The sequence below is a fragment of the Solanum dulcamara genome, chromosome 6 (assembly GCF_947179165.1).
Source record: "Solanum dulcamara chromosome 6, daSolDulc1.2, whole genome shotgun sequence".
Lineage (NCBI taxonomy): Eukaryota > Viridiplantae > Streptophyta > Magnoliopsida > Solanales > Solanaceae > Solanum > Solanum dulcamara.
In genome coordinates, this window is record NC_077242.1 from 75173793 (window position 1) to 75201084 (window position 27292).

Genomic DNA, 27292 nt, shown 5'->3' on the forward strand with positions numbered 1-27292 from the left:
TTGGATTTCAGACCTCTTTATTTTTTGTAAAATTTTTACAGTACCCTCTGTTATGACCTGGGTTAACAGTAAGTATAACCTCACCATAATCCATGCTATTTTTTTCCGTGTATGTTAGCTCATTAATTTTTTGGTGAACTGACTTTCAAACCTTTTTTTTCTCAAAAACTATACAGAACCCTCTGTAATGACCTAGGGTAACAATACGTGTGGCCTCGCCATGATCCACACTATTTTTAGCATTTAGGGGTCACTCAACAAAAATTAGGTGATTCTCAGTTTTTCGTGTGTGATGGCCCATGAATTTTTTAGTGAACTGACTTTCAGACATTTTTTCCACAAAAACTTTAAAAGACCCTCCGTAATGACTTGGGATAACAATATGCACCTTCTCACCATAATCCACTTCATTTTTTAAAGCATTTAGAACCATTCAATAGAAATTAAGCAATTTTCTTAATTTTGTATGTGTTAATATGCACTATCAACGTCAAACGTGTCTATTTGGCAACAAACTAACTTTGAGTATATGCTTATGTATTGTGTCATATCTTATTTCATACAACTTTTCCCCTTGATTAGATGGTTCTCCAATTCTCAGTTCCAGAGAAATTGTTACACAACATGGTGAAAGACATCTTCATTAACAAAACTTCAATATATAAAGGTTAAGTAAATAAGAGGATTAACTGACTAAATTAACAAATAAACCATCCTTTACGATCTTTTGATACAAGAATCATATTGTCGACTAAAACATGCCGTAATTGAGGATTGAATTGCCCTAAAGTCCTCTTAAAATGTGGAGCTCCATACAGAAGGGGAAAAAAAACTAAAAAGAACAAACAGATTCGAGGAAACGTGTTGGGTAGGTTACAGGAAGCAACTTTATAAAAATAGATTCGAGGAAACGTGTTGGGTAGGTTACATGAAGGAACTTTATACTATCAAAACCTGGAAGCAACAAACAATCTTGGGTCCACAGTATGACATATGCTTTCTCCAAGGAACTGCAATACGACACTTTAGTCGATCTTCACTGATGAGTAGATGAGCCTCGTGAACCAAAAGCATGCGTAGAACCCAATTGTGCCAGTCAAGACAAAGAAAGCATATGATGCAATCAACATGTAGCCAAAGTACAGCATACCAGATACGGGCTTTGTGATCTCGAGCTTTGTGAAGAAATAGAATGCTGCATATAGGAATAGGTAGAGAGCCGATGACCCTGAGGTGAGGTATGACCTCCACCACCAAAGGTAGTCCTCACTGCATAGCTGGAAATAGCAGAGCACAATGGTAATCTCGGCACAGGTGACGATAAGGATGACAAGCACAATGAAGAGGAAACCAAATATGTAATAGAACTGCTGTAGCCAGATTGAGGTGAGGATGAAGAATAGCTCGATGAATACAGCTCCAAATGGGAGTATGCCACCAATGAGGATAGAGAAAACTGGATTCATGTACCAGGCTTGCTCCGGTACCTGTCGAGGGATCTTATTTGTTTTCACAGGATCCTCAATAGCTGGCTTCTTAAAACCAACATAACTGCCAACAAAAACGAGTGGTACTGCAATGCCAAACCACAAGAAAACTAATGCAAACATGGTTCCAAAAGGCACTGCCCCAGATGATTTCTCTCCCCAAATTAGAGCATTCAACACAAAGAAGAGAATGAAAACGACTCCAGGGAACATGAGTGCTGTCTTAAGAGTAATTTTCTTCCACTCAGATCCTTTGAACATCTTGTAAAGGCGGGCTGAAGCATAGCCAGCAAAAACACCCATGAATGCCCAGAGAAGCAACATTGCTGTCATCAATCCTCCCCGATTTGAAGGGGATAAGAAACCAAGGACAGCAAATGTCATTGTAACTACTGTCATTCCAAAGAACTGGACACCAGTACCAACATAAACACACAAAAGATCAGAGTTAATTGGAGGCCTAAAAACATCCCCATGGACCAATTTCCATCCTGTTTCTTCTTGAGCCTCTTCCTGGGTCTCCAACTGATTGTACTTGGAAATGTCACGGTAGAGGGTCCGCAACATAATCATTGCTACCATGCCCGAAAGGAAAAGAACAATCATCAATGAGTTAACAATCGAAAACCAGTGGATCTGATCATCAGCCATTAAAAGATATGTATCCCATCTTGATGCCCACTTGATATCACTTTCCTGAGAGTTGGAGAACAAATACGAGAGTTACAAATTCATCATAACCAGCTTGCTTGCATGTGCATTTTTATGTTGCAACGAACTTTCTTTTAATTGTTCATGATGAATATAACTTGTTAAAAAGTAAAATATCGTCTTGTGAAAGCTTCATGAGAAATCCAACATTAAGTACTGTATAGGAAGCAGTGTGCAACAAGAAAATAAACAGCCTCACCAGTAAAGTTATTAATAGGACATGGGAGGTACTTTTGGGCATAAAAGATAATGGCTGACCAGGGTAGTCAAGCTAGTACTAATAGGCACTTAACCAGTAGTAGAGTCAAACACAGAGACTTAAAAAGACAAAAATATTATCTCCATAATTAGATGTGTCATACCTCAAATTCAACATCATACGTGAAGATGATTTCCTTCTTATCTTCAACCTCTTGTGGAGAATCAGAACTTGTAACAGTACGCTTGGCATGGGGATCACAAGTGGTCAATCGGTTTTTGCCATTCCATTCCCCATCATATTCATGTTTCACACTGGAAAAGAAAAACACAATTTCCATATCAACATTCATGCCAAAGAAACAATAATTGAAGTTGAAGCATATGAACTACATAAAATTACCTGAATGGTTTCACTTCAAATCCGACAACTCTCGCAGCATCAGTTTGTGGATCCTTGTGAAACTTGACAGTGAATGTCAGATGATTATGGATAAAATGCTTCTCCTCCTTGCTCTAAAGAGTAGAAAAATACAAAGGAAATAAGTTCACAATGCCTCCAGAGTATTTACAAACCAAAACCACCAAAAGAACATTGAAGTAATCTGATACATACTCCAGCATATTGTCCCTTCAAACCAACATGAAAACCATGCTGATAGACTGTAGTGTCCAGATCAGGCCTTTTTATGGGCATAACAAGAGGAAGATTATCCAAAATCCTGTTAAATGTCACATCACATGTTAGACGCACTACTACAGAACCAGAAAAGAGGAAACAAAATTTAATATGCAGAGTCCACAAGAGATTTCTCACATGTTGACCCGATACTCATCTTCAATCTTCTCCTTTAACTCTTTGGCATTTTTTGCATTAAGAACAATACGACACACAACATTGCACATCTGTGGTTCTCTCATATGGAACTGCAAACACATTGTCCAGTCAAAACAAACTCCCCCTTGATCAAAGCATAAGACAACTCCACACTAGCAACCCAGCACAAACCTCCACTCCCTCCCAAAAAAAAAAGGAACAAGGGAAAAGCAGGGAGGAAAAAAAATATCTGAGATAAGTAGCATACCTCAAAAGGAGAATTCTCAATACGATCACCACGAAGAACTTCACCAAGATTCTCTGCACTGTCAACAATTTGTTTTGGCGTGCAGTAAGGAAGGGAATAATAGGAATAAGGAAGCTGTGTTTTTGTCGAGGTCAACTTGTTGACTTTCACCATCAGAGGGTCACCCTGCCCCCAAAAAAGAGAGGTGAAAAATCATCTCACAAGAAATGAATTTAGACAAAAGAACATCTTTGACCAGACTGACAGAAAAATTTAGCGTGCTAAGGAGCTTTTCAAATGTGGATACTGGATAGAACCATTATTTAACTTTACGAAACTTGTACATAATTTCTTTGGACAATCACAAGAAATATTTCATAAAGTTAAAGCTTTTTACTGCATTCTGACTACCAAGAATGTCTCTCTCTGACATTGCTCCTAACAATACTAGTAACAAAAGAAATTTCCTTTTTCATTATATCAATCTACAGAGGTATATTTAGCACTTGTGCTAGTGAAGATATGTCTTTACTCTTTAATAATTTGCACACAACTTAGCATATAATCATACTCACTAAACATCTGAACTGACAACTAAAACTCTCAACAAGGATATCAACTTATACACCTCAATTGCAAACTAGTTGAGGTCAGCTATATGAATCTCCAGTCTCCATTTTGCTCAATTTGGTCCCATTTCATTCCGATATTCAAATAACAAAGATGTTATTAATTTGTGTTATCTTTTATACAGATAAAATAATCAAGAATTTCCTGATCCTCTGTGGACACAATGAACACTTGATATAGTATACCAATCAAAGACTTAGAATTAACAAATAAACACAAAAAGTTAGCACCCTTAGCAGTGGTAATCAGTCGAATGCAACGCAAAGACACAATACATGAAACGCCAAAGACATCCCAATTAAAACCATTGGTCCAACTTGCATGCATAGACAATTGAAACCCCCATAAACTCCTGAGCTCAACAAATGTTGAATGGTGGCATCAACCATTTCTATAGTACATTCCAAAACAGAAAACTGATAATATACTCGATTACAACCATTTGTTTCTCTTGTACAAGGGAAAGTTAGATTCGAACCACGACAAACAAATCGAATCTAACAGAAAAAACAGTCAAAACTACAGACACTAAACTTAATGACCAAAACCAATAAAAACCATTTGCTGATTTGCATAGATCTAACAGACACAAAAGAGTTTAATACAATCGGTCAATCTTGAGTTTAATACAATAGGTCAATTTACTAAATCTAATAGATTCAACTGTCAAAGTTGCTAACGTACACCAGATCTAACACATAAGCCGCCAATTATCCAAATCAAAACTTATAGCACCAAATAGCACATGTATCAACAATATCCACTTATTTATAACCTACTGCAATTAGAAGCATCTGATTAAATACATGTGTGCATATGTGCTCATTGAATAGCACACAAATTAGCATCGAGATCAACAAAGGAAGCTCATTTCTTCACCATCGTTCTATCTCTAACCTCCAGATCATGTAATTACAACAAATCGCACATAAAACACACATAATTAAATCAGCACATAAATTAGCATCAAGATCAACAAGGAAGCTCACTTCTTCTCCATCATTTCCTCAAACCTCCAATATCGCCACATAATCATGTAATTACAGCAAATCGCCAAATAGCACAAAAAATAACATCGGATCAACTAGGAAGCTCATATTTTCTCCATCATTCAATCTCAAACCTCCAATATCTCCACATAATAATGTAACTACAACAAATCGCACACAAACACACATAGCACAAAACTTAGCATCGAGATCAACAAGGAAGCTCATATTTTCTCCATCATTCAATCTCTAACCTCCAATATCTCCACATAATCATGTAATTACAACAAATCGCACATAAACACACATAGCACAAAACGTACATCGAGATCAACAACGAAGCTCATATTTTCTCCATCATTCAATCTCTAACCTCCAATATCTCAACATATTCATATAATTACAACAAATCCTACACTACACAGAGTATCTCAGTTGGAAAAAATCACCTTCATGAAATCCTGAGGAGCAACACCTGGTAGATAGAAACATTGAGCTTCAAAAGTAAACAAACATATCAGCACAAAAATCGAGATCCACCGGTGAATCAACTGAGGCCTTACGACCTCCATAGCTCTCTCTCACTGAGATCTAGATCCACACACACACACACACAGTGAAAAAATCAAAACCGAAAGCGGTAGAGTACAAACTCCGCTTCTCTCTCTACAAGCTTTCACTTTCTCTCTCTATATGTAAATCTTTCATCTGAGCTTTGGGGAAAATATATATATCTAACGAGACACGAAGTTAATTAGGGAAGACTGAGATAAAATGTGGATTAGCGAATTGATTAAGAAATTAATGATGGTTGAATTGTGACCGTTGGATTCGACGCGTTTAACGTGTGATGAACGGCATAGATTGGATCTGAATAGCTGCCGTCATCTTTGAGTAAATAAAATTATAGGAAAATGACATGAAACATTTAATGAAGTATACTAAAATGGATTATTTGTAGATTATGATTTAATTTGCATTTGCTTACCATAACTTAGGTTATAAATTTAGGCATCCTATTTTCCCTAATTATGCATTTTTTTTCTCTTTTTGTATTTGTAGTAGCAAAGTACTTTATAGGTTTCAAAATACTTGACATGTTTTATTTTTGAGAGGCAATTTAATTAATTTCTGATTTAAATTAGATTAGATTTTTTTAATATTTGAAATTACAATTTATAAATTCAAAAGCTAAAAAAAAATATTATATGATATTGTTCTTTTCATATTAATATGATAAAAGAAATTACATCTTAAAATTAGGGGCAGATTTCAAGGGGGTAGCGGTGTTCACTCGAACTCCTTTGTAAAAAATTACAGTATTTTTAATATATATATATATATATATATATATATATATATATATAGCTTTGAATCTCCTAATCACAAGAGTAGAAACTTACTTAGTGGTTTAGAAATTCAAAATTCACTTTTATTTTTCGAATTTCGATAGTAAAAAAAAATTTGAATTGGCCACAACTTAAAAAATTGTTCAAGGTTTTTATAGTTTGATACATTAAAAAAAATGTAATAAGTAATTTGAGACTAAGGGAATACTCTCTAGTCTCTAGGCTCATCAATTATATGTTTTGTTGTTGAAATTTTTATAAATTATTTTATTTAAGAATGAAGCAGATCAATCAGAATTGACATAAATTTTTAAGTTGGCAAGCTTTTGCAGGTGAAGTGTACATTTAAGCAAAATCCAACATCAAAATAGGAGAGAAAAGTAAAAAGCTTTATAAGACATAATTCAAGTTCATAGAATACAGGTATTCTGAAGGCTCGATATGGCATTGTTCAGAAGATATATATGTAGTCTTAAATTCAAAATAGAAAACACGTGTCATGTGAAATGTAACCAAAAAAAAGACATCTAATTAATTAATCGGAGTTTAAAAAGGAAAGAGAAATCACAAAAACAAAAAATATTTATCAAAAAAAATGTAGTGAGACAAGGATCTTCTAGGAAACAATGTGCCCATGCATTGCAACTAATGAATAATTATTAACATATTTATGGAAGTGGGAAAACACATGTAAATGCATGTTACACTATTGCAACTTAATTGATTAAGTAATCTTTCTTGTCACTTTTTTTTAATAATTATTTGATATTCGAAATTTATTGATTAGACTTATTTAAATTCATATTGTGTAAAATTCATTAAGAAAAATTATCGCATTTTTGATTAAGGTAATTTCTATTTTCTGAATTTGAATCGAGATCTTTGATTGAGATTGAATTTTTTATTCATATTACCATAATCCTTGATGGTAATTCTTATTATCAATGGAAAATGAAGAGATTGTAGTGTTTATTTATTTATTTCCCTTTATTTCATTGATAAAAATTAAAGAGGACCATTTGTTAAAAAAATTAAACCAGTTCTTTAATTTAGAATTAAAAGAAAAAAGGATTGATAAGAGGGGATTGCTTACGGTAAGCACCCTTTACCTTCAATCCTACGACAAAAGTTATTTACCGTATAATATCATGATAAAATAGTTAAGGAAAATAGCTTTCACCCATAAACAAGAAAATCATTTTCTCATTTTCGTAAATAAAAATCTTAGAAACTATTCTCTCACAAATAAATACCTAAAAATAATATAATCATTCCTCTCTATAACAATCATCTTCTATAATAACTTTTTTACTATAACCATCAAGTTTCTTTAGAACTGATTTACATGTTCCTCATTATATTATCTTATCATAACAATCAAAAAGTATTTGAATGAACAACGCCATTAAAAATAATAATCAAACTTATGTTTTTCAAAAAATATTTTCTGTCATGTCAAAATCTTTTTTCATGACAATGACTTGGCCTTATGAAATATTAACATTTGATAGAAAGTAAATTGAATCACTAAGCAATGAACAAAATTCCAGCTGTTTGTATATGACCTAGATTTGGACTGCCTATTTGTATATGACTTAACAAAATCTTTATCAGTACACTAAAATTAAATGCAAGTGTGTTTAATTCCTAAAACATACATACATTTAAAAGGAAAGGAAATTATATACACTTTACAATGACACAAATGGTATATACCATTTTTGGAATTCATTTTGGAATTAATTATGCAGTACTTTTTTGTTTCTTTTTGGGATAATTATAGTAGACGGTTATTCGGTCATTTATTTTACCAAGAAAATGATCATTCAGTATATATTCATGTATATGCAGATGTATAGAGTGAATTATAATGTATATTCAGTGTATAACTCATGTATAAATAATCTATATTGTATAGTCAATGTATATTTTCTATGACTTTTGGCAATAGTCACTGTATATTTCCTATGATTTTTGTTATTTCTTATGTAAATAAAACATAGCTTATGTTTGTTATAAGCTAATTAGTTTATTGTATATGTTTGAAATTGTTCCTTTATTTTTATATGCTTCTTAAGAAAATATTACTTAGGAGTGTTTTTTATACTATTCCAACTACATGTTTTAGAGAGAGGTTTTCTTACCAGTATTTTATTAGGGATATTGGTTGATAAATTTTGTATAATGTATCTAGGAAATCAGTTTCTTTTTTTTTTTTAATGTGAAAATCACTATAAAGACTATTATATGTCAATCATATCATCAATTACATTGTTACATTTGTAATATTTTAATCATTGTTTTCTATCATAAATTTTGCTAACTTTAATAGTGTTTTGCTCAATTATATATAAATACTTTTTGAATGTCAGAAACCAACTTGTTTTCTAAGAAAATAGTTTCCATATAAAATACTCTCCTTCGTATCAAACACATCCTTAATATGATTAAAAAAGTACATCCGATCAAAAAACATAGACTTTGCACCGACTTAATTGACCAAGGTCACACCCTTGAGTGACGAAAGTATATTATTTTTCCATTAACACTAGTGTTGGTACCAACTTGCACGCATCCCAATTATTTAGTCATATACCTACTACCTCAGACCAACAAGTAATTTGCCCAAGTTAACTACAAAAAGAATTCAAACTGAAACAAGAACATAGTTAAGTACTATTCTAACCAACAAATCACTCATTTTACATCTGTTAAACTTTAAAGAAAGATTACAAATAAAATCTTTCAACTTATCTCACTGAAATTGAAAAACAGGATCTTTAAACAACTTTGAACAATGTAGGAACCATATAAAAATCAATCAATAAATAATGATTCACAAAAAAAAAGAAGTGAAATGGCAAAAGCTTCAGGAATAGTTTTAGCTTCCGTTTTCAGGGGATGCTTCGATTAGCCTCACTGATCGAGGGAGCATGAACTCAGCGAAAACAGGATAATGAGAAGAAGGATAAAAGCCATCAATGTTGTCCCTTACCACCTCACACGAGACGGGTATTAGAGATCTGCCTCTGAAAAGGATCCAGTCAACATGTAGATCCTGAGTTTGGCGATCCCAGCACAAGCAAAGTGCTCGGAATATTAACTTCAGGAACTCGAGTGGACCTTGTTTGGTACCTGAGATAATCAAATTGTGATTTTCATAGGTCTTTCACGTATCGATAAGTTAATATAGTAATGGAATTTTGGAGGATAACAAAACCTTTGAATCCATGAAATGTGCGTATAAGGGATACATTTTTTCTCACACGAGCGTTTGGCCAAGCATCTCTCATATCACCGACAACTCCATGCTCTCTGAGAAATAGAACATGTCAGCTACCCTATATTTCTCCTTAATCTTCTATATTGTGGTTTACTCCAAGCATTTTAGCTCAAATATAGAACCAAGTAGAACCAAATACTAGGCAATGGCAGAAATTTAAATCATAAATTCATAATTTACTATAGCTCACGGTGTCTTATTTAATTCATTCTTCTGAGTAATAATCCATGGTCATAAAAAAAGAAAAAGTGAAGATATCTGCTACTAAAAGAAATGGAGAAAAAGGAAAGCCCGGTGGACTAAGCTCCCGCTCTGCGCAGGGTCGAGAGAAGGGTCGGACCACAAGCGTCTATTATACGCAACCTTACCCAATATTTCTGCAAGAGGTTGTTTCCACAGTTCGAATCCGTGACCTCTTGACAGTAACTCAACTAGTTACGCCTAGGCTCCCCTTCAAAAGAAAATTTGTTTTGCCATTGCTCACAAGAGAGCGAAAAGCAACATTGGTCTATACTGTCTCCCGAATTTGTTCACACGACACAGTATGATAAGGTTTGAAACTACGTAGGTTCCAGAAATTTTAACGTTAAATTGTTTATAATTATAGAAAGTGACATTCTTTTTGGGACAAACTAATAAGGAAAGTGTGCCACATAAATTGGGATGGAGGGAGTAACTAAATATTGTCAACTCCTGCACCAATGTGTCCACGGGGGCTAATGTTCTAATAGTATATACACAGCAGTTAATGATTTCGTAAACTCTTTCCTAAATCGAATTATGTTTAAAGAGCAACCATTCTCAAAATGCATTTCGTAATTAATATATTCCAAATGTTATATTGGAAGAGACGACAATTAGTTATTTGTTTATTATATATGATAGATTAACCTGGCCTAGCAAAAAAAAGCCTACGAGTTCGCCAGTTGTCAAATTACAACACTTCAAGGCAATATATCCGTTGTTTGGGTAATTAAAATTTCAGGTCAGATTACATGGTCTAATAGGAAAACCAGCATGTTTAGTAGTCATTGCAAGCTCATGTTAGTGAATAACTGAATATAGTAAGCAAGGTACTATAATGATACGATTGCAGAAGTGATACAATAGAACATTAAATGGCAACGACATTATTACCTCGATCTCCCCAGAAGAAAACGACCTGTAGTGGATTCCTTTTGGGTGTTAAATCCTCCACAGTACACGACGGATAAGCTAGGGGGCAAGGATGCAATATGCTGCCAAGTGAGCAAAGCACCTCGCCTTCGAGCACGGGGACTGAACTCATCCATGGTTGTATTAACAATCTGAAATGAAAAACCTGGTGGCTCAACTCCTTTCAACTGGAATGTGTAGAGAGTCATTGTCAAGGGAGCAAAACATTCAATAATTCGTGCAGTAGGGGGTCGTTTGGTTGCTGGTTAAAGTAATGAAGAATTTAGTTATTCTATCTTCTACACTCTATAAAATAATACATAAATTGACTCATAACGTATACATGTTTTAGTTATGTGGGATTGTAAAATGATAACCTTTCCCAAACACCATTCTTGGTGTGCTGAGTTTTAGTGGTAGTTTGTCCACAAATTTTTTTTACTTTTTTCTAGAGTTGAATTCTGAAAATCATGTCTGGCCATAAAATTTCAGAATATTCAAGTTGAATTCCGAAATTTGAAAAAAAAAAAAAAGTTTGTTTCACTCCAAATCACTCACAAAAATTCAAAAACAACTCAATTTGTATTCATGGTCGAACAGTCGAACGCCACTCCAATTTTTAAATATCACTTTTCACTTTGAAAACAAAATCTACTTTCTCCAAACGAGCCCTAAGCAGCTAAAAAATCTACCTGACATGGTATTAGCTATGCTAATTTTAGTACATGGATAATTTCCTTATTAACAAACGACCAAACAACTCCTAAAAGAACAAAGATGAAGGGGAAATGACAAGTAAATTAAATAGATCAAAAGGATATCGCCCATGTTGCGGTGCACGGTACTGTAGAACCCCAAGACATACTTCCAGGCACCGAAGGTGATTCAGACAACCAAAATGTTCCCCCTTCTAAAAGCTCGACCTTCAATCAAAACCAGATGAACTAAGATAACTTGTATAAAACAATTTTGTTTGATTCTCTCTAAGACAGATGCTGAAGTTACATTAAAAAGGGAGAGATACCTTATCCTTGTCATAAAAAATGGTACAGTGCTGATCAGAAGTGTCTTCAGCTCCTTTCCTTGATATTCCAAACTGTTCATAACCTAGTAGGTAAATATAGAACGATACAAATTACGGACCAACAGTTAGCTCCTTCAACATCAAGAATACTGACATACTAAAAGAGAAAAGGGAAATCATAAATGATGTCCTGTAATACTTAGAAATAAAATAAAAATAATACTCCCTATTTGTTTGTCTGGTTTAGACTTGAAACAGAGTTTAAGAAAGTAAAAAAGATTTTTGAATTTTGTGGTCTTAAAAAAAAATATGTAGAATGTACAAAAATGTCATTTAATCTTGTGGTCTGAAGCATATCATGTGAAAGTTGAAACTAAAGAGTTGTCAAACAAAGAAATAGACATTCTTTTTTAACCGGACTACAAGGAAAAGTATGACGAACAAATTGAAATGGAGGGAGAAACTAAACACACCCTTGTAATTCTTAAGACACATGAAGAACGGCCTTAGACTGAATATGAACAATGTATTGTAAAATGCATCATCTTATTTTCCATGAATAAAGTAAACTTGGTAAAATTACACATTGTATTCAGTAATTTAAAAAAAAAGGAAGAAGATATTCAAAAGTCTATTTTTGATGACGGAGGAATCTGTTGTTTCAACTTCAGAACTCGGGGATAATGGACCCACCCCTTTACCCTTCTCCACTTAAATACTAGACAACCATGTTTAAAGCTCGTAATGTGAGTCTACTACATCCCACGCTGTACTACATTTACTGTTAACAAAGCCCTGGGCGCATATCTATCATACATGACGGTCATTAGGAGAAGACATGATGGTAAGAACAGATAATTGAGGCAGATCCTTCATCTACCCCACGTGAATAGCATGAACACAAACATCTCTTAGGAGCAAATTATGTATAGCTTTAACATTTGTTTGTCTGTTACCTATATTGTTTTTGTCTCAATCTGCATCTTGACATGTATGAACCATCTCAATTCAACCACTTTTCTCTCCCTACTTTTTTCCTCGTACTTTTAAGTCATAGACATGCTAGTTCCTACAATTCCAGATATAGGATATGTGTGATACTAATGTCTAATTATTCGATATGTATACTAGTACTACACCATTCCCTTTTTTCATCCTATTCTCTCCTGTCTAGCATTTGCATGTTCAGTGCTGCCTATACGATCATAACTATGTTGACAGCCTTTGAGGTTTCATGTCTCAAACACTGGTGTGTTTGTGGATAAATATCAATTATCTCAATTTGTATCAAGACAATTAACTCCCTCTCACTCACCTAGGTTGCAACTCAGAGGCTGAACACATTTTTGGAATCTTGAGGCTAATAATGCCAACTGAACATTTCTATTCTTCACTAACCCCATAACCATTTCTTCTTATTTTTCTTCAAAAGGTGCTTGGAAAAGACTCCTCTTTCCTCTCCATTTACGTAACCAGAAGCAGTCTTCTGTTGGAAAGAATCATGTATAGAATGCCCTTATGATGAACTCATCTCATACTTGTAGCATAGCAGTAGATGATCTAGTTTGTATCCATCCAAGATTTTTGTTATAAAGTACTTCCTTGAATTTTACATTTTATTTTGTTAGTTTAAAATTCAGGTCACACCTTTAATGGCGAAAGTGTTTGGGAAAGCCAAAAAGGCAAAGTTTGAAGAGTTAGTATAGCAATGAGAAAATACTACAAGTAGGAGGAGGTTTGAGGTGTATTTAATCAGAGAACTGAGAAAGAAGGGAGACTTTTCAATAAACTATTAATGATTTTTGGTATGGATAAGTGAAAGTATTAGTTATACTAATGTCACACCGAAGATGCCAAACAAATTTAGGCTATAAAAGATGAACAAAAAGGGCAGTGACTATGCTTATCTTCATAAGAAGTCAGCAATGTAATCTAGCTGATTCTGTTTAATGCTAGAATAAACAGCAGCCTGAATCTATTCAAAGGCGTCTTCCCCTAGAAACATTCGGCATAATTCGCCAATTGTTTTCTTTAAATAACCTAAGAGTTTTTAATAGGGAAAGAGGTGAGGAAACTAAAGTTTTACGAAACTCAATTTAAGGTGATATACTGCTGCAAGTCCTAAGTTTAGAGGGAGCAGGATGATCATCTGAAAAACTAGTTTACCGAGATATAGGATGAGTATATACCACTCTGCAGTTCATCTGATATTACTCTTTTCCAAACACCATCTTCACAATGAGAGTAAAGCTGAGGAATATCCTAACCAGAAACAGCACGAGCAGCCTGTAGAAACCGTCTATGTTCTCTTTACCCAATCACACAAGCCCTCTCCACATCTTCTCTCAGCAGATCTTATGTGGTAACTCCATCACCCACATCCCCTAAACCACCTCATTGAATACTACATCCTCATTTAATGTCTGTTCTGTATAATTGAAAAAAAAACAAGAAAAGTGTAACATCTGTGAGCTGCCAACCATGCTTGCTTACTGACTGACTTAATATTTTGAAGCCTAAACTTCAAATTATCCAATACGAACTCCTTTTAATTAGAAATTCTCAGTTTCTTACTCTTCGTAGCGCCTTTAAAAGTAATACTCAACTAAAGTCTGGTCCGTACGCAATGTACTTTCTAACATGCTATTAACTCAAAAGAAAAGATATCTCGTCAAACTGGTATTTCTATCTATCTCTATCTCTCAGGCAGCCATTTTCTGAATATTGCAAACTAGGAACAACTACAAAGTTGCACCCAAGAGCGTGGCTAGTGGTCAATAGAGTGGATTGAAAACCATGACGTCTCAAGTTCAAAGCCCAGCGGAGCGAAGGCAAGAATACTAATAGGTGATTTGTTCCTATTTGTCCAGGTGCTCTCAATACTTATGTCTATACCCCCATGTAATTAGTCATGGTGCTCGCAAGCTGGACCAGATACCGCGGTTGTTTAAAAAAGAGGAACAACCAGAAAAATTGAAAACAAACATCTTCAACTTGACTTTAGCTATATTAGTTGCAACATTACTCCCATTCTCAAATAGCCAATTGATTCTGAGCACAAGCATGTGGACACTTTGAAACAATTCTTCTGGAAAAGCAAAATAACCTATTCATCCCAGACAATGTGCAGAGATAATGAAGCTAGCTATATTTCACAACTATAAGAAATAAATCAATCTAAAAAAGTTACCTTGCAAGCACTGCTGAATATAGTCCAACTGTGACTTCACACCTAAAAGGCAAACACAACCAACATATTAACAAAACCAAACATCGATTAACTTCTTTCCTTTTCAGTGCTGGGGAAATGGTTGCAGAAACAAAAAACAAATCCATTTTCATAAAGAATAGCAAAAATGGCACAAACCCCATAAAGCAAATCACAAATCAAAGCAACCCCAAATCACCCATTTCAACAAAAATCACAAAAAAACAAATCAAGATCCACCTAAAAACAGAAAAAAAAAATGTATTCAAACCTTGTTGGGTACAGAGAATCATAGGAGAATAACTTGTAATAACACTTATGCACAAATCTTTCCTCTTTTCCCATGAATTTGGACTGTCCTCTAACTGATCTTCAAGAAGATTAAAAGTCATTACACTCAAAGAAACACTCATCTTCCCCAATAAAAAAATTTGAATTTTTTTTTTTTTGTAAAATAAAAAAAAATTGAATCTTTTCTGTGATAATCAAACACCCTTTATCTACATGGTTATGAAATCATCATCAAATACAAATTCAAGAACAGAACAACAAAGTTCAAGATTGATTTTTTTTTCTTTTTTGTTTTCCTTTTTTTGCTCAAAGTTGTAAACTTTTTGAAATGTGTAAGAAATGCAGTGTTTCAAAAATGGTAATATTAGCAAAAGAGAGCAACAGACAGAATCAATTAAAGACGTGTTTGAAATCCAGAAGAAAACAGTGGCCATTTTTTCAACTTTCGCACGTGCGACTTCACAGGTGTGAAAATGGGTCAAATAAAGTTGGAATTTATTTTAGATTTAGTTTTTAATCACACAATATGCCACTATTATTATTTACAGAAGAAAATTAAAGAAATTTTTTTTTGACTATAAACTTTTATATGTTGTTTACTATTTTATTTTTAATTATAAGAGATTTTAATTCATATATTTTTGTTATATAATTTTTAACTATTCAAATTTCATTGTAGATTTTAAGAAAAAAAATTGTTTGAATTAAGACTAAAAATCAAAAGATTTGATTATCATATTTCTTGACTTCTTCATTTATTTTGAAATAATATATCACTTTTTGATTTTTAACTATTGATAAATTTTGATTTTAATCCTTGTAATATTTAACAAAGCGCAAAAAAAATAAAAATAAAAACTTAAAAAGTATATTTATATTTTTGTCGCCACGTATCTTCCTTTTCTTTGACTATCAGTTGATTCATAGCGAGTGATGCAGCATCCTTAAAGTTTATGTAGTTTAACTTTTTCTTACAAAATAATTATAATGATTGCAGGTTTTTCCTTACATCTCTGCATAATCCTCAGACAGAGCGTATCTATAAGAAAAATTAGATTGTAGACAAATTTTAGTAATTTTTTTTGAGTCGCTTCTTTCATAACAGTATCATGAATCGTGTTAGTATATTATATAATGTTTCTTTTGAAGAAAAACAAGATATATGCATCTTGTTTATTGATTTATTATTATTGAAAAGTTCAATAGACCATTTGTACATTGTTTGACACAATTTTCATGTAAGAAATAAATTGATTTGATTATTGAATTTGAGGAAATTAAGACGTGTAAACCATGCATCTTATTATTAGGGAAGAGAAAAGAAAATGTCGAAACATATCACATCAATGTGATTACTAGAGGGGGAAAACTATAGCTTGGAGTATCAAATTTTGTTTTATTTTTCTACTCAATAATTACTAATATAATTTAAAAAATTATATATCACACTCAATTAGGATGGAAACGTAACAAAACTCTATCACAAAATTATTTATTTCTAACAAAATTTGGCTTATCGATGACGTTTTTCAAATTTCTTACCAACAGAAAGTTTGTCAAAACTTAACAACTTTTCAATAGTTACAATCAATAGTATATATTTAAAAATTTAAGTCGTATATACTAACAATGTTTTGTATATATTAGTGTAATCAGTTTAGAGTTGTAAACATAATCTTCTTTTGTTTCATTTTAACTGTTGTTTTAGCTTTTTTACCTCCATTAAAAAATAATCAATATAAATTATAATTTACTAAGTTAGCCTTATTTATTAGATATATTTTTTGAGAATTGAGTAATATTAAAAAGAACTAATTCTTTAATGTTAAGGATATAATTAAAAAATAATTGAAAACTTTAATCTTAAATTCCTAAAGTAACATTTATTTTGAAATAATTTTTTTAAAATTTAAAACAATGATTAAAATGAGACGGAGGGTGTACTAAACTTCTAATTATCGGCTAAATGACATCTAAGTGAATTAATAATTCAAATTTTACCGCTTGTTGGATTAGATGCTTGTTAATATAATAATCAGACAAAAACAAAGCCCCCCCCCCCCCCCCCCCCAAAAAAAATAAAAAATAAAAAATTGGATGCGTTTAATTAAAAATTATATTTCATTATTGTTTGGGAAGATCCCAAGAAAACTTTGATGTAATTGAGAATAATTATTGTTTTCATCATTCTTCTTTCTTCACTATATAAATATGATCATATTGCGCTATTAAGTTGTTATCACAATATGAAAATTAAACTACTACTACTACAATATCAAAAGTTTTAATTTATGGATAAATCTAGAATTTTCTATTTTACATTTCTCCTAGTGCTTCACACTTTCTTTCTTCTTTCATCAAAGAGTAAGTAAATGATATTTCTCTTCTCTTTCTCTAATTAGTTTCATTGCTACTTCATTGTTACTTTTCCTTTAGTTGGTTTTATTTACGATCCTCATTCATTAATTAACTTTTAAAATTGAATTAAACATAGAATTTTATTTATAAACGTGATATTAGAACAAAACTTATTATTGATATTGGACGCTTTATATTATACATCTTTTTTTATGCTCCAAATATCCAATTCTAGATATGAGCAAGAGGACGAAATTTTAAAAATTCACAATAAATGATTAGTTAGACGTTGTTCATATCATGAGATCTTTTAAAATCTTTTTTAATAATCACATCAATGGGGAGGAAAGGGGAAAAAGAGAAAGTGGATGTTATTAATTGGAATTATTTTATACACGATGGAAGATTGAAGTCATCATCAAATAACCTAGTTATGAAACTCATGATGTATCTCTTGAGTTAAATTTTAAAATTGAGACTTTCACCGTTATTTTATAGATTCCCAGATAAAGTGAAAAAATTCATAAAAAGAAACAAACTTCAAAAAAAGGAGGGAACCTATACTATCAACTAGTTAGAACATGTAATTCACCCATTTACCCAAGTTTTATACAACTAATCATAAATTAGGAGAAACTAATATTAAGGGTGGCTCAATAGTATTGGTGACTTAAAGTCGAACACTATTAGTGGTTGCACATATCCATTAAGACAGATAGAGTCAAATACGAAATAAGTATTTACTTATTCTTTTTAACATGTGCTAATTTAAGGGGTATCTACAATTGAATTCGTCATTTTGCTGGTTGGTTGAGGAAAAGGCGACTCCACGACGCTTGATATCATACCCCTTTGAATGATTCCATTCTATTATTGCTTGTGATTCGAAGAGTAGATTTGTGCTCAATTGGATTCGTTGGAGCATTTGGAAAGAATCTAACACACTATAAGAAAAAAATAGTAATTTCTTGCTAAATGATCATTTTCTTTATAATTCATCGTTAAATAAGATTAGCAAGTGATTTTTACTTTTTAGCTACATAGGTTGTCCGTTTTTATTTTTACAAGAATCTCAATTGGTTTATGCAGATGTGGGAAAAGTTGAAGGTGGTCTTTGTACAAGATGGAGTGGGAAATTTAAAGGACAATGTATAATTCCCTATAATTGTGATGAGACATGCAGGTTAAAAGAAGAGGCTATTGAAGGAACTTGTGTTTGGACTGGATTTAAAAAAGGATATGTTTGCATTTGTACATTTGGTTGCTAATAAATTAATTATAGTATTTAGCACCCAATAATTGTTCATGTGTAATAAAAGTTGGTGATAAAAATAAGTGAAAATATAATTTGTTGAACTTGAAAAAAAGGAAGAGAATTGGGGATAGATTCCTACTCCAATAAAATATGAAGAACAAGTGAATAAAGAGATCTTTTGCCCCTTAGAGTAATGTCATATCTTGCTTGGATAATATTTCTTTTAATGAATCGAGAGTCTATTGAAAACAATATTTCTATTTCATAAAAACCTAAGTAAAATCTACGTACATTTTATCATATTTAAATTTTACCTGTGAAAATACATTGATATGTCATTATTGTTGTAGTAATATTTCATTTGAAGAAGTTAACAAATGAAATGAAGAGGTATATTTGACTCCATTGATAAGACACTCTTCTCATAAATATTTTTGAATTTACGTTATATGCACCAACAGAATATTTTTGACAATTAATATAGTTTAATTTGTGGCAATATGTGAGTTATCATTTTTATCAAGTTATAATTGATTAATGCTTATCAAAAATATTTACTTATAATTAGTTAATTACCTTCGACCCCTTTGTGTAATTAATATTTCATTTTAATTTATTTGAGATAGTTTAAATAGGCACCAAATTTAAAGAAAAAAAGGAAAAATTTTGAAACTTATGATTTAAATTAAAACATGACATAATAGATTTGCATGACTATAAGTTTTTTGGAACTTATAACTTTAAATGTGTCATAATATTTATATGATTATACAAAAATTTCGTTAAGAATAAAATGTGAAGTCTTAAGTCAATTGTTCCTAAATTTAATTAAGCTGGTGATATAGTGAGGAAACAGGCTAGAGATGGAGTATGTTCTAGATGAAACTAAATTTTATGAAGATAAATAAGCCTTTTTTTTTTAGAATATACGGCCAATTAGTTTATCAACATAATTAAAATATATATAACATATACATTATTAATATATGTTGTATATAATCATAAATATAAATATATAATATATGTATATTTTTTAAATTAGTTGGCTAAAATATTTAAAAACTACATCATCCCGATAAATAATGACATGACATTACAAATTAAACTTATGAAGTTGGGTCCCACTGGGCTAATGTTGTTACATAATGAGGTAAATTTCACAAATTGTCACCTTTCATTTTATTTTTTTAGCTTACATAAATCTCACTAGTTTAATAGCTACTTGCTTGGATATACTTTAGTTTACAATATTATATATCTTACCATATATTTGTGTATCCAGATACATTCATATACATCAAGATATATTAGATACATTCATATACATCAAGATATATTCAGATACATTCTAGATACATTGTATCCAAGTAGATTCGTATGTATTTGGAATACATAACAAATCTCTCTCGTCTCTCTCTCATCTCGCTCGCCACTCCCGCATGTATCTGATATCTCATATATATGCGAATCACCCTAGATTCATACATATATATGTATCTAGTGTGATTCGCATGTATTTGAAATACATACGAATCTCGCTCATCTCTCTCCCTATTTTAGTGTATCTGATAGTGAAAAATAGTATCTGATAGAAAATTCTTAATTAGTGGTAAGATATGTAATACTTTGAAAGTATAGATAATAATAGTAAATATGGTAACGAAGTGTGTTTAATTATGTAGTTTTTCCTTTATATTCATGATTGAATAGAGCATCTTTGGATTCCTTATTGTTACCTGATATCCTTTATATTCAGAACTATAGGTTCTTTTTATATATTGTTTGGTTGATCAGCAGCAAGTTGTACTCTAGCTGCTACATTATAGCTTTCTATTATGAAGGAAAGTTGTTTCTGTCTGAAATTCTGGACTAGAAAATTTTCGTTCCATATTTTCTAACGATGAATCACCACTGCTCTGCTGTATGATTCTGGTGCTCTCTGTATGGTTAGAATGAATCACTTTTAGTTATTTTCATCATAGTTTCCAAGGAATCAAGAAAAGAAGTTTAAGACAATATTCGAAACAGAGCTAACAGAACTTCTCTATCTTTTCATCTTCTTTATCGTTCATGTTGTGGTCCTTTATTGACACCTTTTTCTTTGGTAAAAAGTTTGATAGTACTTACAGTGCATTAACTTAACTCATGTTTTGATTATTGCAGGATAAATTTGAGAGTGTTGACATGAATGATCATCGTGATCATATCACGATTGAGAGTGCTGACATGAATGATCATCGTGATCATATCACGAGATGGATGAATGAGTTATGGAACAAATAGATAGGTCACTTGCATGCAAAATATGTGAAGGATATTTCAATCCTACAAGCTCTTAAGAATAATCCAAATGGAGTAGACAAGAAGAATGGGAATGGTTAATAAAGGAGCATTTTTGTTCCGAAAGTTTTCAGGTATGCTTAGTGATTTAATAGTCTATTTCGCCAGCACATTTGTAGCTTGATTCTGGTTTCTTTTGTCTATAAGCTACAGTGGGGGGAACTTCCCACCCTTTTTTTTCTCCCCAATTGAGTTGGTCTGGTTTTGTAGCTCATTCTTTAGATCTTTAGCTTGTCCTCAGTGTCATAATTCGTACAACAACTAATTGAATCTGACAGAATTCACACATTCCCAATGGTCGGCTATACACTTCATTTCTGCATTCTAGGGAAGTCATGCTGAGCTTATTCTTTCACAAATACAGGTGAGAAGCAACAAGAATGCTGCAAACCGAGCTAAGTTGAAGATGCTTCATCATATTGGTAGCAAGCCTATTCCAGAGATTATTTATCAAAAAATTATTTTCCTAAAGGAAATATTTGCGAAGGTGTTGTTTGACATGTTTTCCTTTAATGTAAAGGAAGGAAAGGATGGCAATCCACCACATTTGGGGACTATTTGCCGCGAGCCATAATTAATTCAAACTATAGCTATGTTAGTTAATTAACTAGTATATGTTTGCTTATTCGCGTAATTGTCATGACCCCAACCCGCCGTGAAACAGCCCAACAACAATAATTGCAATATGTACACAAGCTTAAGGATGTGGAAGCAGGTTTAAATCAAAGACAAGTGCTGAGTTCCCATAAACTAAGAAAGCTAACTAGTTATAACCTCAAATGTTCGGAATTAAACAACCCTAGAAACTGAAAGTTATCGTACCAAAACTCTAAACTAACAAGTCTAAAATAGGAGTACAACTCTTAATAGAAACTAGTAAATAAATAGAAACATTATCTGAACATTTGAGTCCCGAAAGAAGGACTGAGATTAATGAAAAAGTCCATGGCAGCATGACAGAATAACTCACCCTTGGAGCTTGAACAAACTTCTAAACTTCCAACCGAGGTCTCTCCGCAACCGGCTGAATATGCCTTGTACTCAACAAAAAGGCAAAAAAGGCAGAGCAAGAGTACTATCAGTACACAAAAATAAGGTATACTGGTAGGATCACGTGGTTAGCCAGTAAGTGGATCATAGACAAGTAAATTCAACACAATAGGAATATACATATACAGAATAAGTCAACAACATCCCAATATCACAACTCAATGTCTTCCACATACTATAATTTCACACAAGGGTCCTCTCAAGGGACCTACAAACAATCAACTTTGTGTCGGAACGTAATACCCAATCCAAGTATGTATTGGAACGTGACACCCGATCCAAATACGTGTCGGAATGTGGCACCCGATCTAAATTATGTATCGGAACGTGAAACCCGATTTCAAGATATCACAATCATAAGAACATTCAATGTTTACAACATTTATTCCACCAAGAACAGGTTTATCACAATAACAGGCCAACAAGTGATTATTTCACACATAATCCAGCATGTTTCCCTATTCATATACACACATGCATATTATGAAGCAATTTAACAAGTATATGAAACACATAAGGGAAACTAGACCATCACCTACCTCAAATTCAAGCTTTCTCAACCTTACAATGTAAGAATCTTCCCTTTCCGGGTTTGTTCTTCTCGTTCTTGGCTATAAACATTAAATACATATCAAGGATCAAAACAATGGCCTAACTATCAAGAAATATAACATAATTTCATTCCCTAGGCCAAACCCATGATCCTAATCTTACCTTAGGGCTATTTCCCACCATAGATTTTCAGTTCAAACCCCCCGATTATTATCATCCATACTTCTAGTTTCTAAGAATCAAAGTATGAATCTAGGGAGTAAAAACCTTACCTTAAGCGTGGAAATCAGTGGAAAATCAATGAAAATTGCCCTAGGTCGCCTCTTGGGGTTTTAGAAACTGATTCTTGCAGAAAGGACCGTTTCTGGCCTTTTTCACGATTTAAGTCGTGACTGTCCCACTTTGGCGGGATATGCGGGAACAGTGAGCTCGGAGTTTGTGCTCCAATCCCCTATTTCACAACACACACCCTTTTTAAAGACGTATTAAAATATATCCTTCACGCCAACTTCAATTTCAAGAGTTTTACTCGCCCGAATGCGATTCTGTGAAATCATAAATGCTCCGTATCGTCTTGGCTATCAGCCTGTCCAAACAAATTATAAATTTGACCTCCCATCATTCACGTGTTCACTCTAGACTTCACCTAACTCAGAATTCGTCCAAGTCTGGCCTAGGCTCAAATTTTCTGAAGTTACTACCCGAAGTTTTCTGGCCCAAAATCCTTCCCCATTGGCCTATCCCTAACGACGGAAATAGATCATTACAGTAATTTTCCTTAATTAATTCCCTATAATTGTGATGAGACGTGCAAGGTTAAAAGAAGGGGCTATTCAAGGAGATTGTGTTTGGACTGGATTTAGAAAAGGATATGTTTGCATTTGTACATTTGGTTGCTAATTAATTAATTGTAGTATTTAGCACCCAATAATTTGTGGTAATATGCGAGTTATCATTTTTGTCAAGTTATCGCTTATGTTTATCCTAAAGATTTACATATAATTAGTTAATTATCTTAAACACCACTGTGTAGTTACTATTCTTTTCATTTTAATTTATGTGATATAGCTTAAATAGGCACGAAGTTTAAGAAAGAAAATATAAAAAATGAAATTTGTAATCTAAAATATGTTATAACACTTGCTCTATAAAGTTTTTGAAACCTGTAATCTTAAACGTGTCATAATATTAGTATGATTAGAATTTTTTTTTACTAAGAGTAAAATGTGAAGTCAAAGTAAATTATTTCCAAATTTAATTAAGCAGGTGAGTTAGTGAGAAAAATGGACTGGAGATGGAAGATGTTCTATAAGAAATTAATTTTCATGAAGATAAATAAGGGCTTCTTTCCCAAATGTACTGTTCGAACAATTAGTTTATCAACATGATTGAGATATACATAACATTTACACTATTAATATATATCAATTCCTCATAGTCTAACCTTCTCAAAGAGTGTAGAGCCCAGCAACCCAAATGAATGGAAAAATTACATAAATATACAATTTAAGACATCATAATCTCTAAAATTTTCTATCATTAAAAAAATTACAAAATTCCCTCTCGGATACATCTCTATCCCCTCTCAGATACATTCATTCTATCTTGGATACATCTTTTCGATTAAGTAATGTGTCATTTGCAATGTATCTAACAGTCAAGGAATAATGTATTCGAAAGCAATGAAAAATTCGAAATTTTTGTAATTGAAAAAACTTTTGAGATAGGATGTAATTAGCCCCAAATGTATGGAATTTATATTAGGTCACTGGGCTAATGTTGTTACATAATGGGGTCAAATTCACAAATTGTCAACCCTTTTTTTTAAAGGGTGATAAGGAAAGGAAAAAGGAGGGAGGGGATGCAAGACGGGCAATCAAACTCTCACCAACAAAGTGAGAGTTGATATAGCCAATCAAGTGAGCTCTTGTTATTATACAATAGCCACAGCCCACAATTGTGGGGTGTCAAATTGTATAGGTGACACTCTCAAATATTATCATGTCAGTTTGTTACGATCCAAAATGGGTCATGAGTGGCACCCACACTTAACCTCCTAGGTGGGAGAACCAACGATATAAACTCCAACTTACATTAACGATTCAACTTATAAAACACGATAATATTGCGGAATCTCAAACCTTATTAAAGTAAGAAATAACAACCCACTAGAGTCTACTACATAACGTTCTCCAAAATCTGAAAGTTATCACATCAAGGACATCTAATCTCAGAATATCAAGTGTAAGAGTATCAAATATCAGAATAGATAAATAAACTAGTTTGTGTCCGAAAACTAAGAACATCATGTCATGACTAAGAGAATCCAACACAAACTAGGAGGATAACTCACCCTGGAATCTGATATGCTGGAGACTGGCTAGAACTGAGGGCGAGTTGAAGTCTATGGTATACTCGTTGCACTCAACAAAATAAAATAAAGAAAAATACAAGTAGGGGTCAGTACAGGGCAACATGTACTGAGTAGGTATCATCGTCCGACTTGGAATATAAACCAATATGCATAAAATAATAGCAGAAAATCAACTATAACACTTAAAAAGTGGCAAACAACAAGATCAAGATCAAGTGACAACATAATAAAACAGCTACGTAACCAGTCAATAATATCCAAAGTATACATGAGGCCTTGGGCCTCCACACCACGCTCTTTTGAAAAATGAGTTATTTGAGATTGGGTAGTATTAAGTCATTTTAGTATTTTTTCTTTTAATATTACCGTGCTGGAACGTGATAACCGATCCAATAATATCGTGTCAGCTCGTGACACTCGATCCAAATATACCCTATCAAAATGTGACACCTGATCCAAATATATTGTGTCGGCTCGTGACTCCTGATCTAAATATACTGTGTCGGAATGTGACACTCAATCCAAATATATCGTGTCGGAACGTACACCCGATCCAAATATACCGTGTCGGCTCGTGACACCCAATCCAAATATATCGTGTCTGCTCGTGACACCCGATCCAAATATAATTAATTTATCATTTTTATTATCACATTCCACTTTATTAACAATATTTCATCAAACCTTCTTTATTCAAGGCATCACTTTTGATAAGACAAGTTCAATATTATGGATTTCACTGCCTTGAGATTGCAGACCAATCACAACAAGATATCAACTATTCAAATCACAATAATTAAATGCATAGTAAACTTCACACATTATTCAATGACTATCAATTATTATTAAGAGTCTATCTATGATATAGAATAAACCATAACCTACCTCAACCGAAGAACCAAAATCAAACAAGCTAATCCACCGATGTCTTTCCTTTCTTCAATGCCTCAAAACATTTTCGATCTATCAAATATACAATATTCGTAAGCAAACGGGTCTATAGACACCCATATTATATATATGTTTAACCTAGACCCAACAATTCACCCAACTCTATAATCAATTCCCTAAAACTCAAGTCTAGGGTTAAGCCTCAATTCCTCCAATTTCATAACTCTAATTGTATTCATATAATATAATATAATATAATATAATATACCTAATATTTAATTACCTATCTCAATGTATCAAAACTTGAATTATAATGTGATAATTATAAGAAAAATAAATAAATTAACGAAGCTAAAGAACAGTATGTTAACTCACGGGGAGAGCAACCCTTCTGCGGAATGCTACATACACCCATTATTCCCTTATTAACATCCCAAACAATCATTACCTAATGATATATCTCCCAATCCCTAGAGGCACATGTTGTCAACCAATTTCAATTTATATGTATCTATTATATTAATATATTATTACTATTACTCCATATCACATATATATACCATAACTTAATGCACATAACTAGTAGTGGAAATTGAGGTAAGCTTCTTTACCTGCTCCTTTCGTCCGCCGCATGCGCATGTGAGTTCTTCGCCCTATTCCCCCCCCCCCTTTTAAAAACTCTTATGTATTAGAAGTGGAAAATATCCCTAATTTATTTTAATAATATGAAACAAGTATTATAGGATATTAAATAAATTATCACTTTTGTACTCAAAATGACTTACTGGGTCATTACACAATTAAAATATGATAAAGAGAGTATTTAACCTACAACGATGTATTTCGCTCACTCAACCTTCTTTATAACGGCGTCCTTTGTTTGAATAGTTTTTTATTTGTTATTACAAAGAATATATAATATAAAATAACATGAAAAATTAATTTCAAGTAAAACTTGACCGTTATAATAAAATATTATTATAAATTATGAGTGTTATATAAAAATCTGATTATAAATTAGATTAGAGGAAATAATCTTTTACCATGACACACAAACTACAAATATAACAAGGATGAAACAAC

General features: G+C 32.6%; 2 protein-coding genes and 1 long non-coding RNA gene across 5 annotated transcripts; all 3 read right to left on the reverse strand.

Annotated features, from left to right (window-relative positions):
• Window positions 1-677: 677 nt before the first annotated feature.
• On the reverse strand, window positions 678-5788 carry LOC129891544 (transmembrane 9 superfamily member 9-like). The gene is made up of 7 exons (XM_055966939.1): window positions 5529-5788; window positions 3482-3646; window positions 3214-3323; window positions 3013-3118; window positions 2800-2912; window positions 2561-2711; window positions 678-2183 (listed from the first exon to the last, which is right to left on the reverse strand). The coding sequence occupies exons 1-7, from the start codon at window positions 5649-5651 to the stop codon at window positions 1026-1028; spliced, it is 1926 nt and encodes a 641-aa protein (XP_055822914.1). The 5' UTR covers window positions 5652-5788; the 3' UTR covers window positions 678-1025.
• Window positions 5789-9107: 3319 nt separating this feature from the next.
• Window positions 9108-15770, reverse strand: LOC129891545 (uncharacterized). Of its 2 annotated transcripts, XM_055966940.1 has the most exons (6): window positions 15370-15770; window positions 15081-15122; window positions 11891-11973; window positions 10849-11789; window positions 9649-9743; window positions 9108-9563 (listed from the first exon to the last, which is right to left on the reverse strand). In XM_055966940.1, the coding sequence occupies exons 4-6, from the start codon at window positions 11073-11075 to the stop codon at window positions 9310-9312; spliced, it is 576 nt and encodes a 191-aa protein (XP_055822915.1). In that variant the 5' UTR covers window positions 11076-11789; window positions 11891-11973; window positions 15081-15122; window positions 15370-15770; the 3' UTR covers window positions 9108-9309. The 2 variants fall into 2 exon arrangements, with proteins under 2 accessions (XP_055822915.1, XP_055822916.1); XM_055966941.1 differs by lacking the exons at window positions 9108-9563; window positions 9649-9743 and having other exon boundaries at window positions 11088-11789.
• Window positions 15771-22307: 6537 nt separating this feature from the next.
• LOC129891399 (uncharacterized) lies at window positions 22308-26878 on the reverse strand. 2 transcript variants are annotated; one of them, XR_008767192.1, is made up of 3 exons: window positions 26821-26878; window positions 26204-26281; window positions 22308-22382 (listed from the first exon to the last, which is right to left on the reverse strand). It is a non-coding gene; the product is annotated as an uncharacterized LOC129891399 (long non-coding RNA). The 2 variants fall into 2 exon arrangements; XR_008767193.1 differs by having other exon boundaries at window positions 22310-22376.
• Between the last annotated feature and the right edge of the window lie 414 nt (window positions 26879-27292).

Coding starts and splice junctions, on each gene's coding strand:
- LOC129891544 (XM_055966939.1), bottom strand. CDS start 5,651: ATGGAGGTCGTAAGGCCTCAGTTGATTCACCGGTGGATCTCGATTTTT. Junction 3,119..3,213: donor GATGAGTATCGGGTCAACAT/GTGAGAAATCTC, acceptor GACATTTAACAG/GATTTTGGATAATCTTCCTC. Junction 2,184..2,560: donor CGTATGATGTTGAATTTGAG/GTATGACACATC, acceptor TCCAACTCTCAG/GAAAGTGATATCAAGTGGGC.
- LOC129891545 (XM_055966940.1), bottom strand. CDS start 11,075: ATGACTCTCTACACATTCCAGTTGAAAGGAGTTGAGCCACCAGGTTTT. Junction 9,744..10,848: donor TTTCTTCTGGGGAGATCGAG/GTAATAATGTCG, acceptor TCTATTTCTCAG/AGAGCATGGAGTTGTCGGTG. Junction 9,564..9,648: donor CACATTTCATGGATTCAAAG/GTTTTGTTATCC, acceptor TGATTATCTCAG/GTACCAAACAAGGTCCACTC.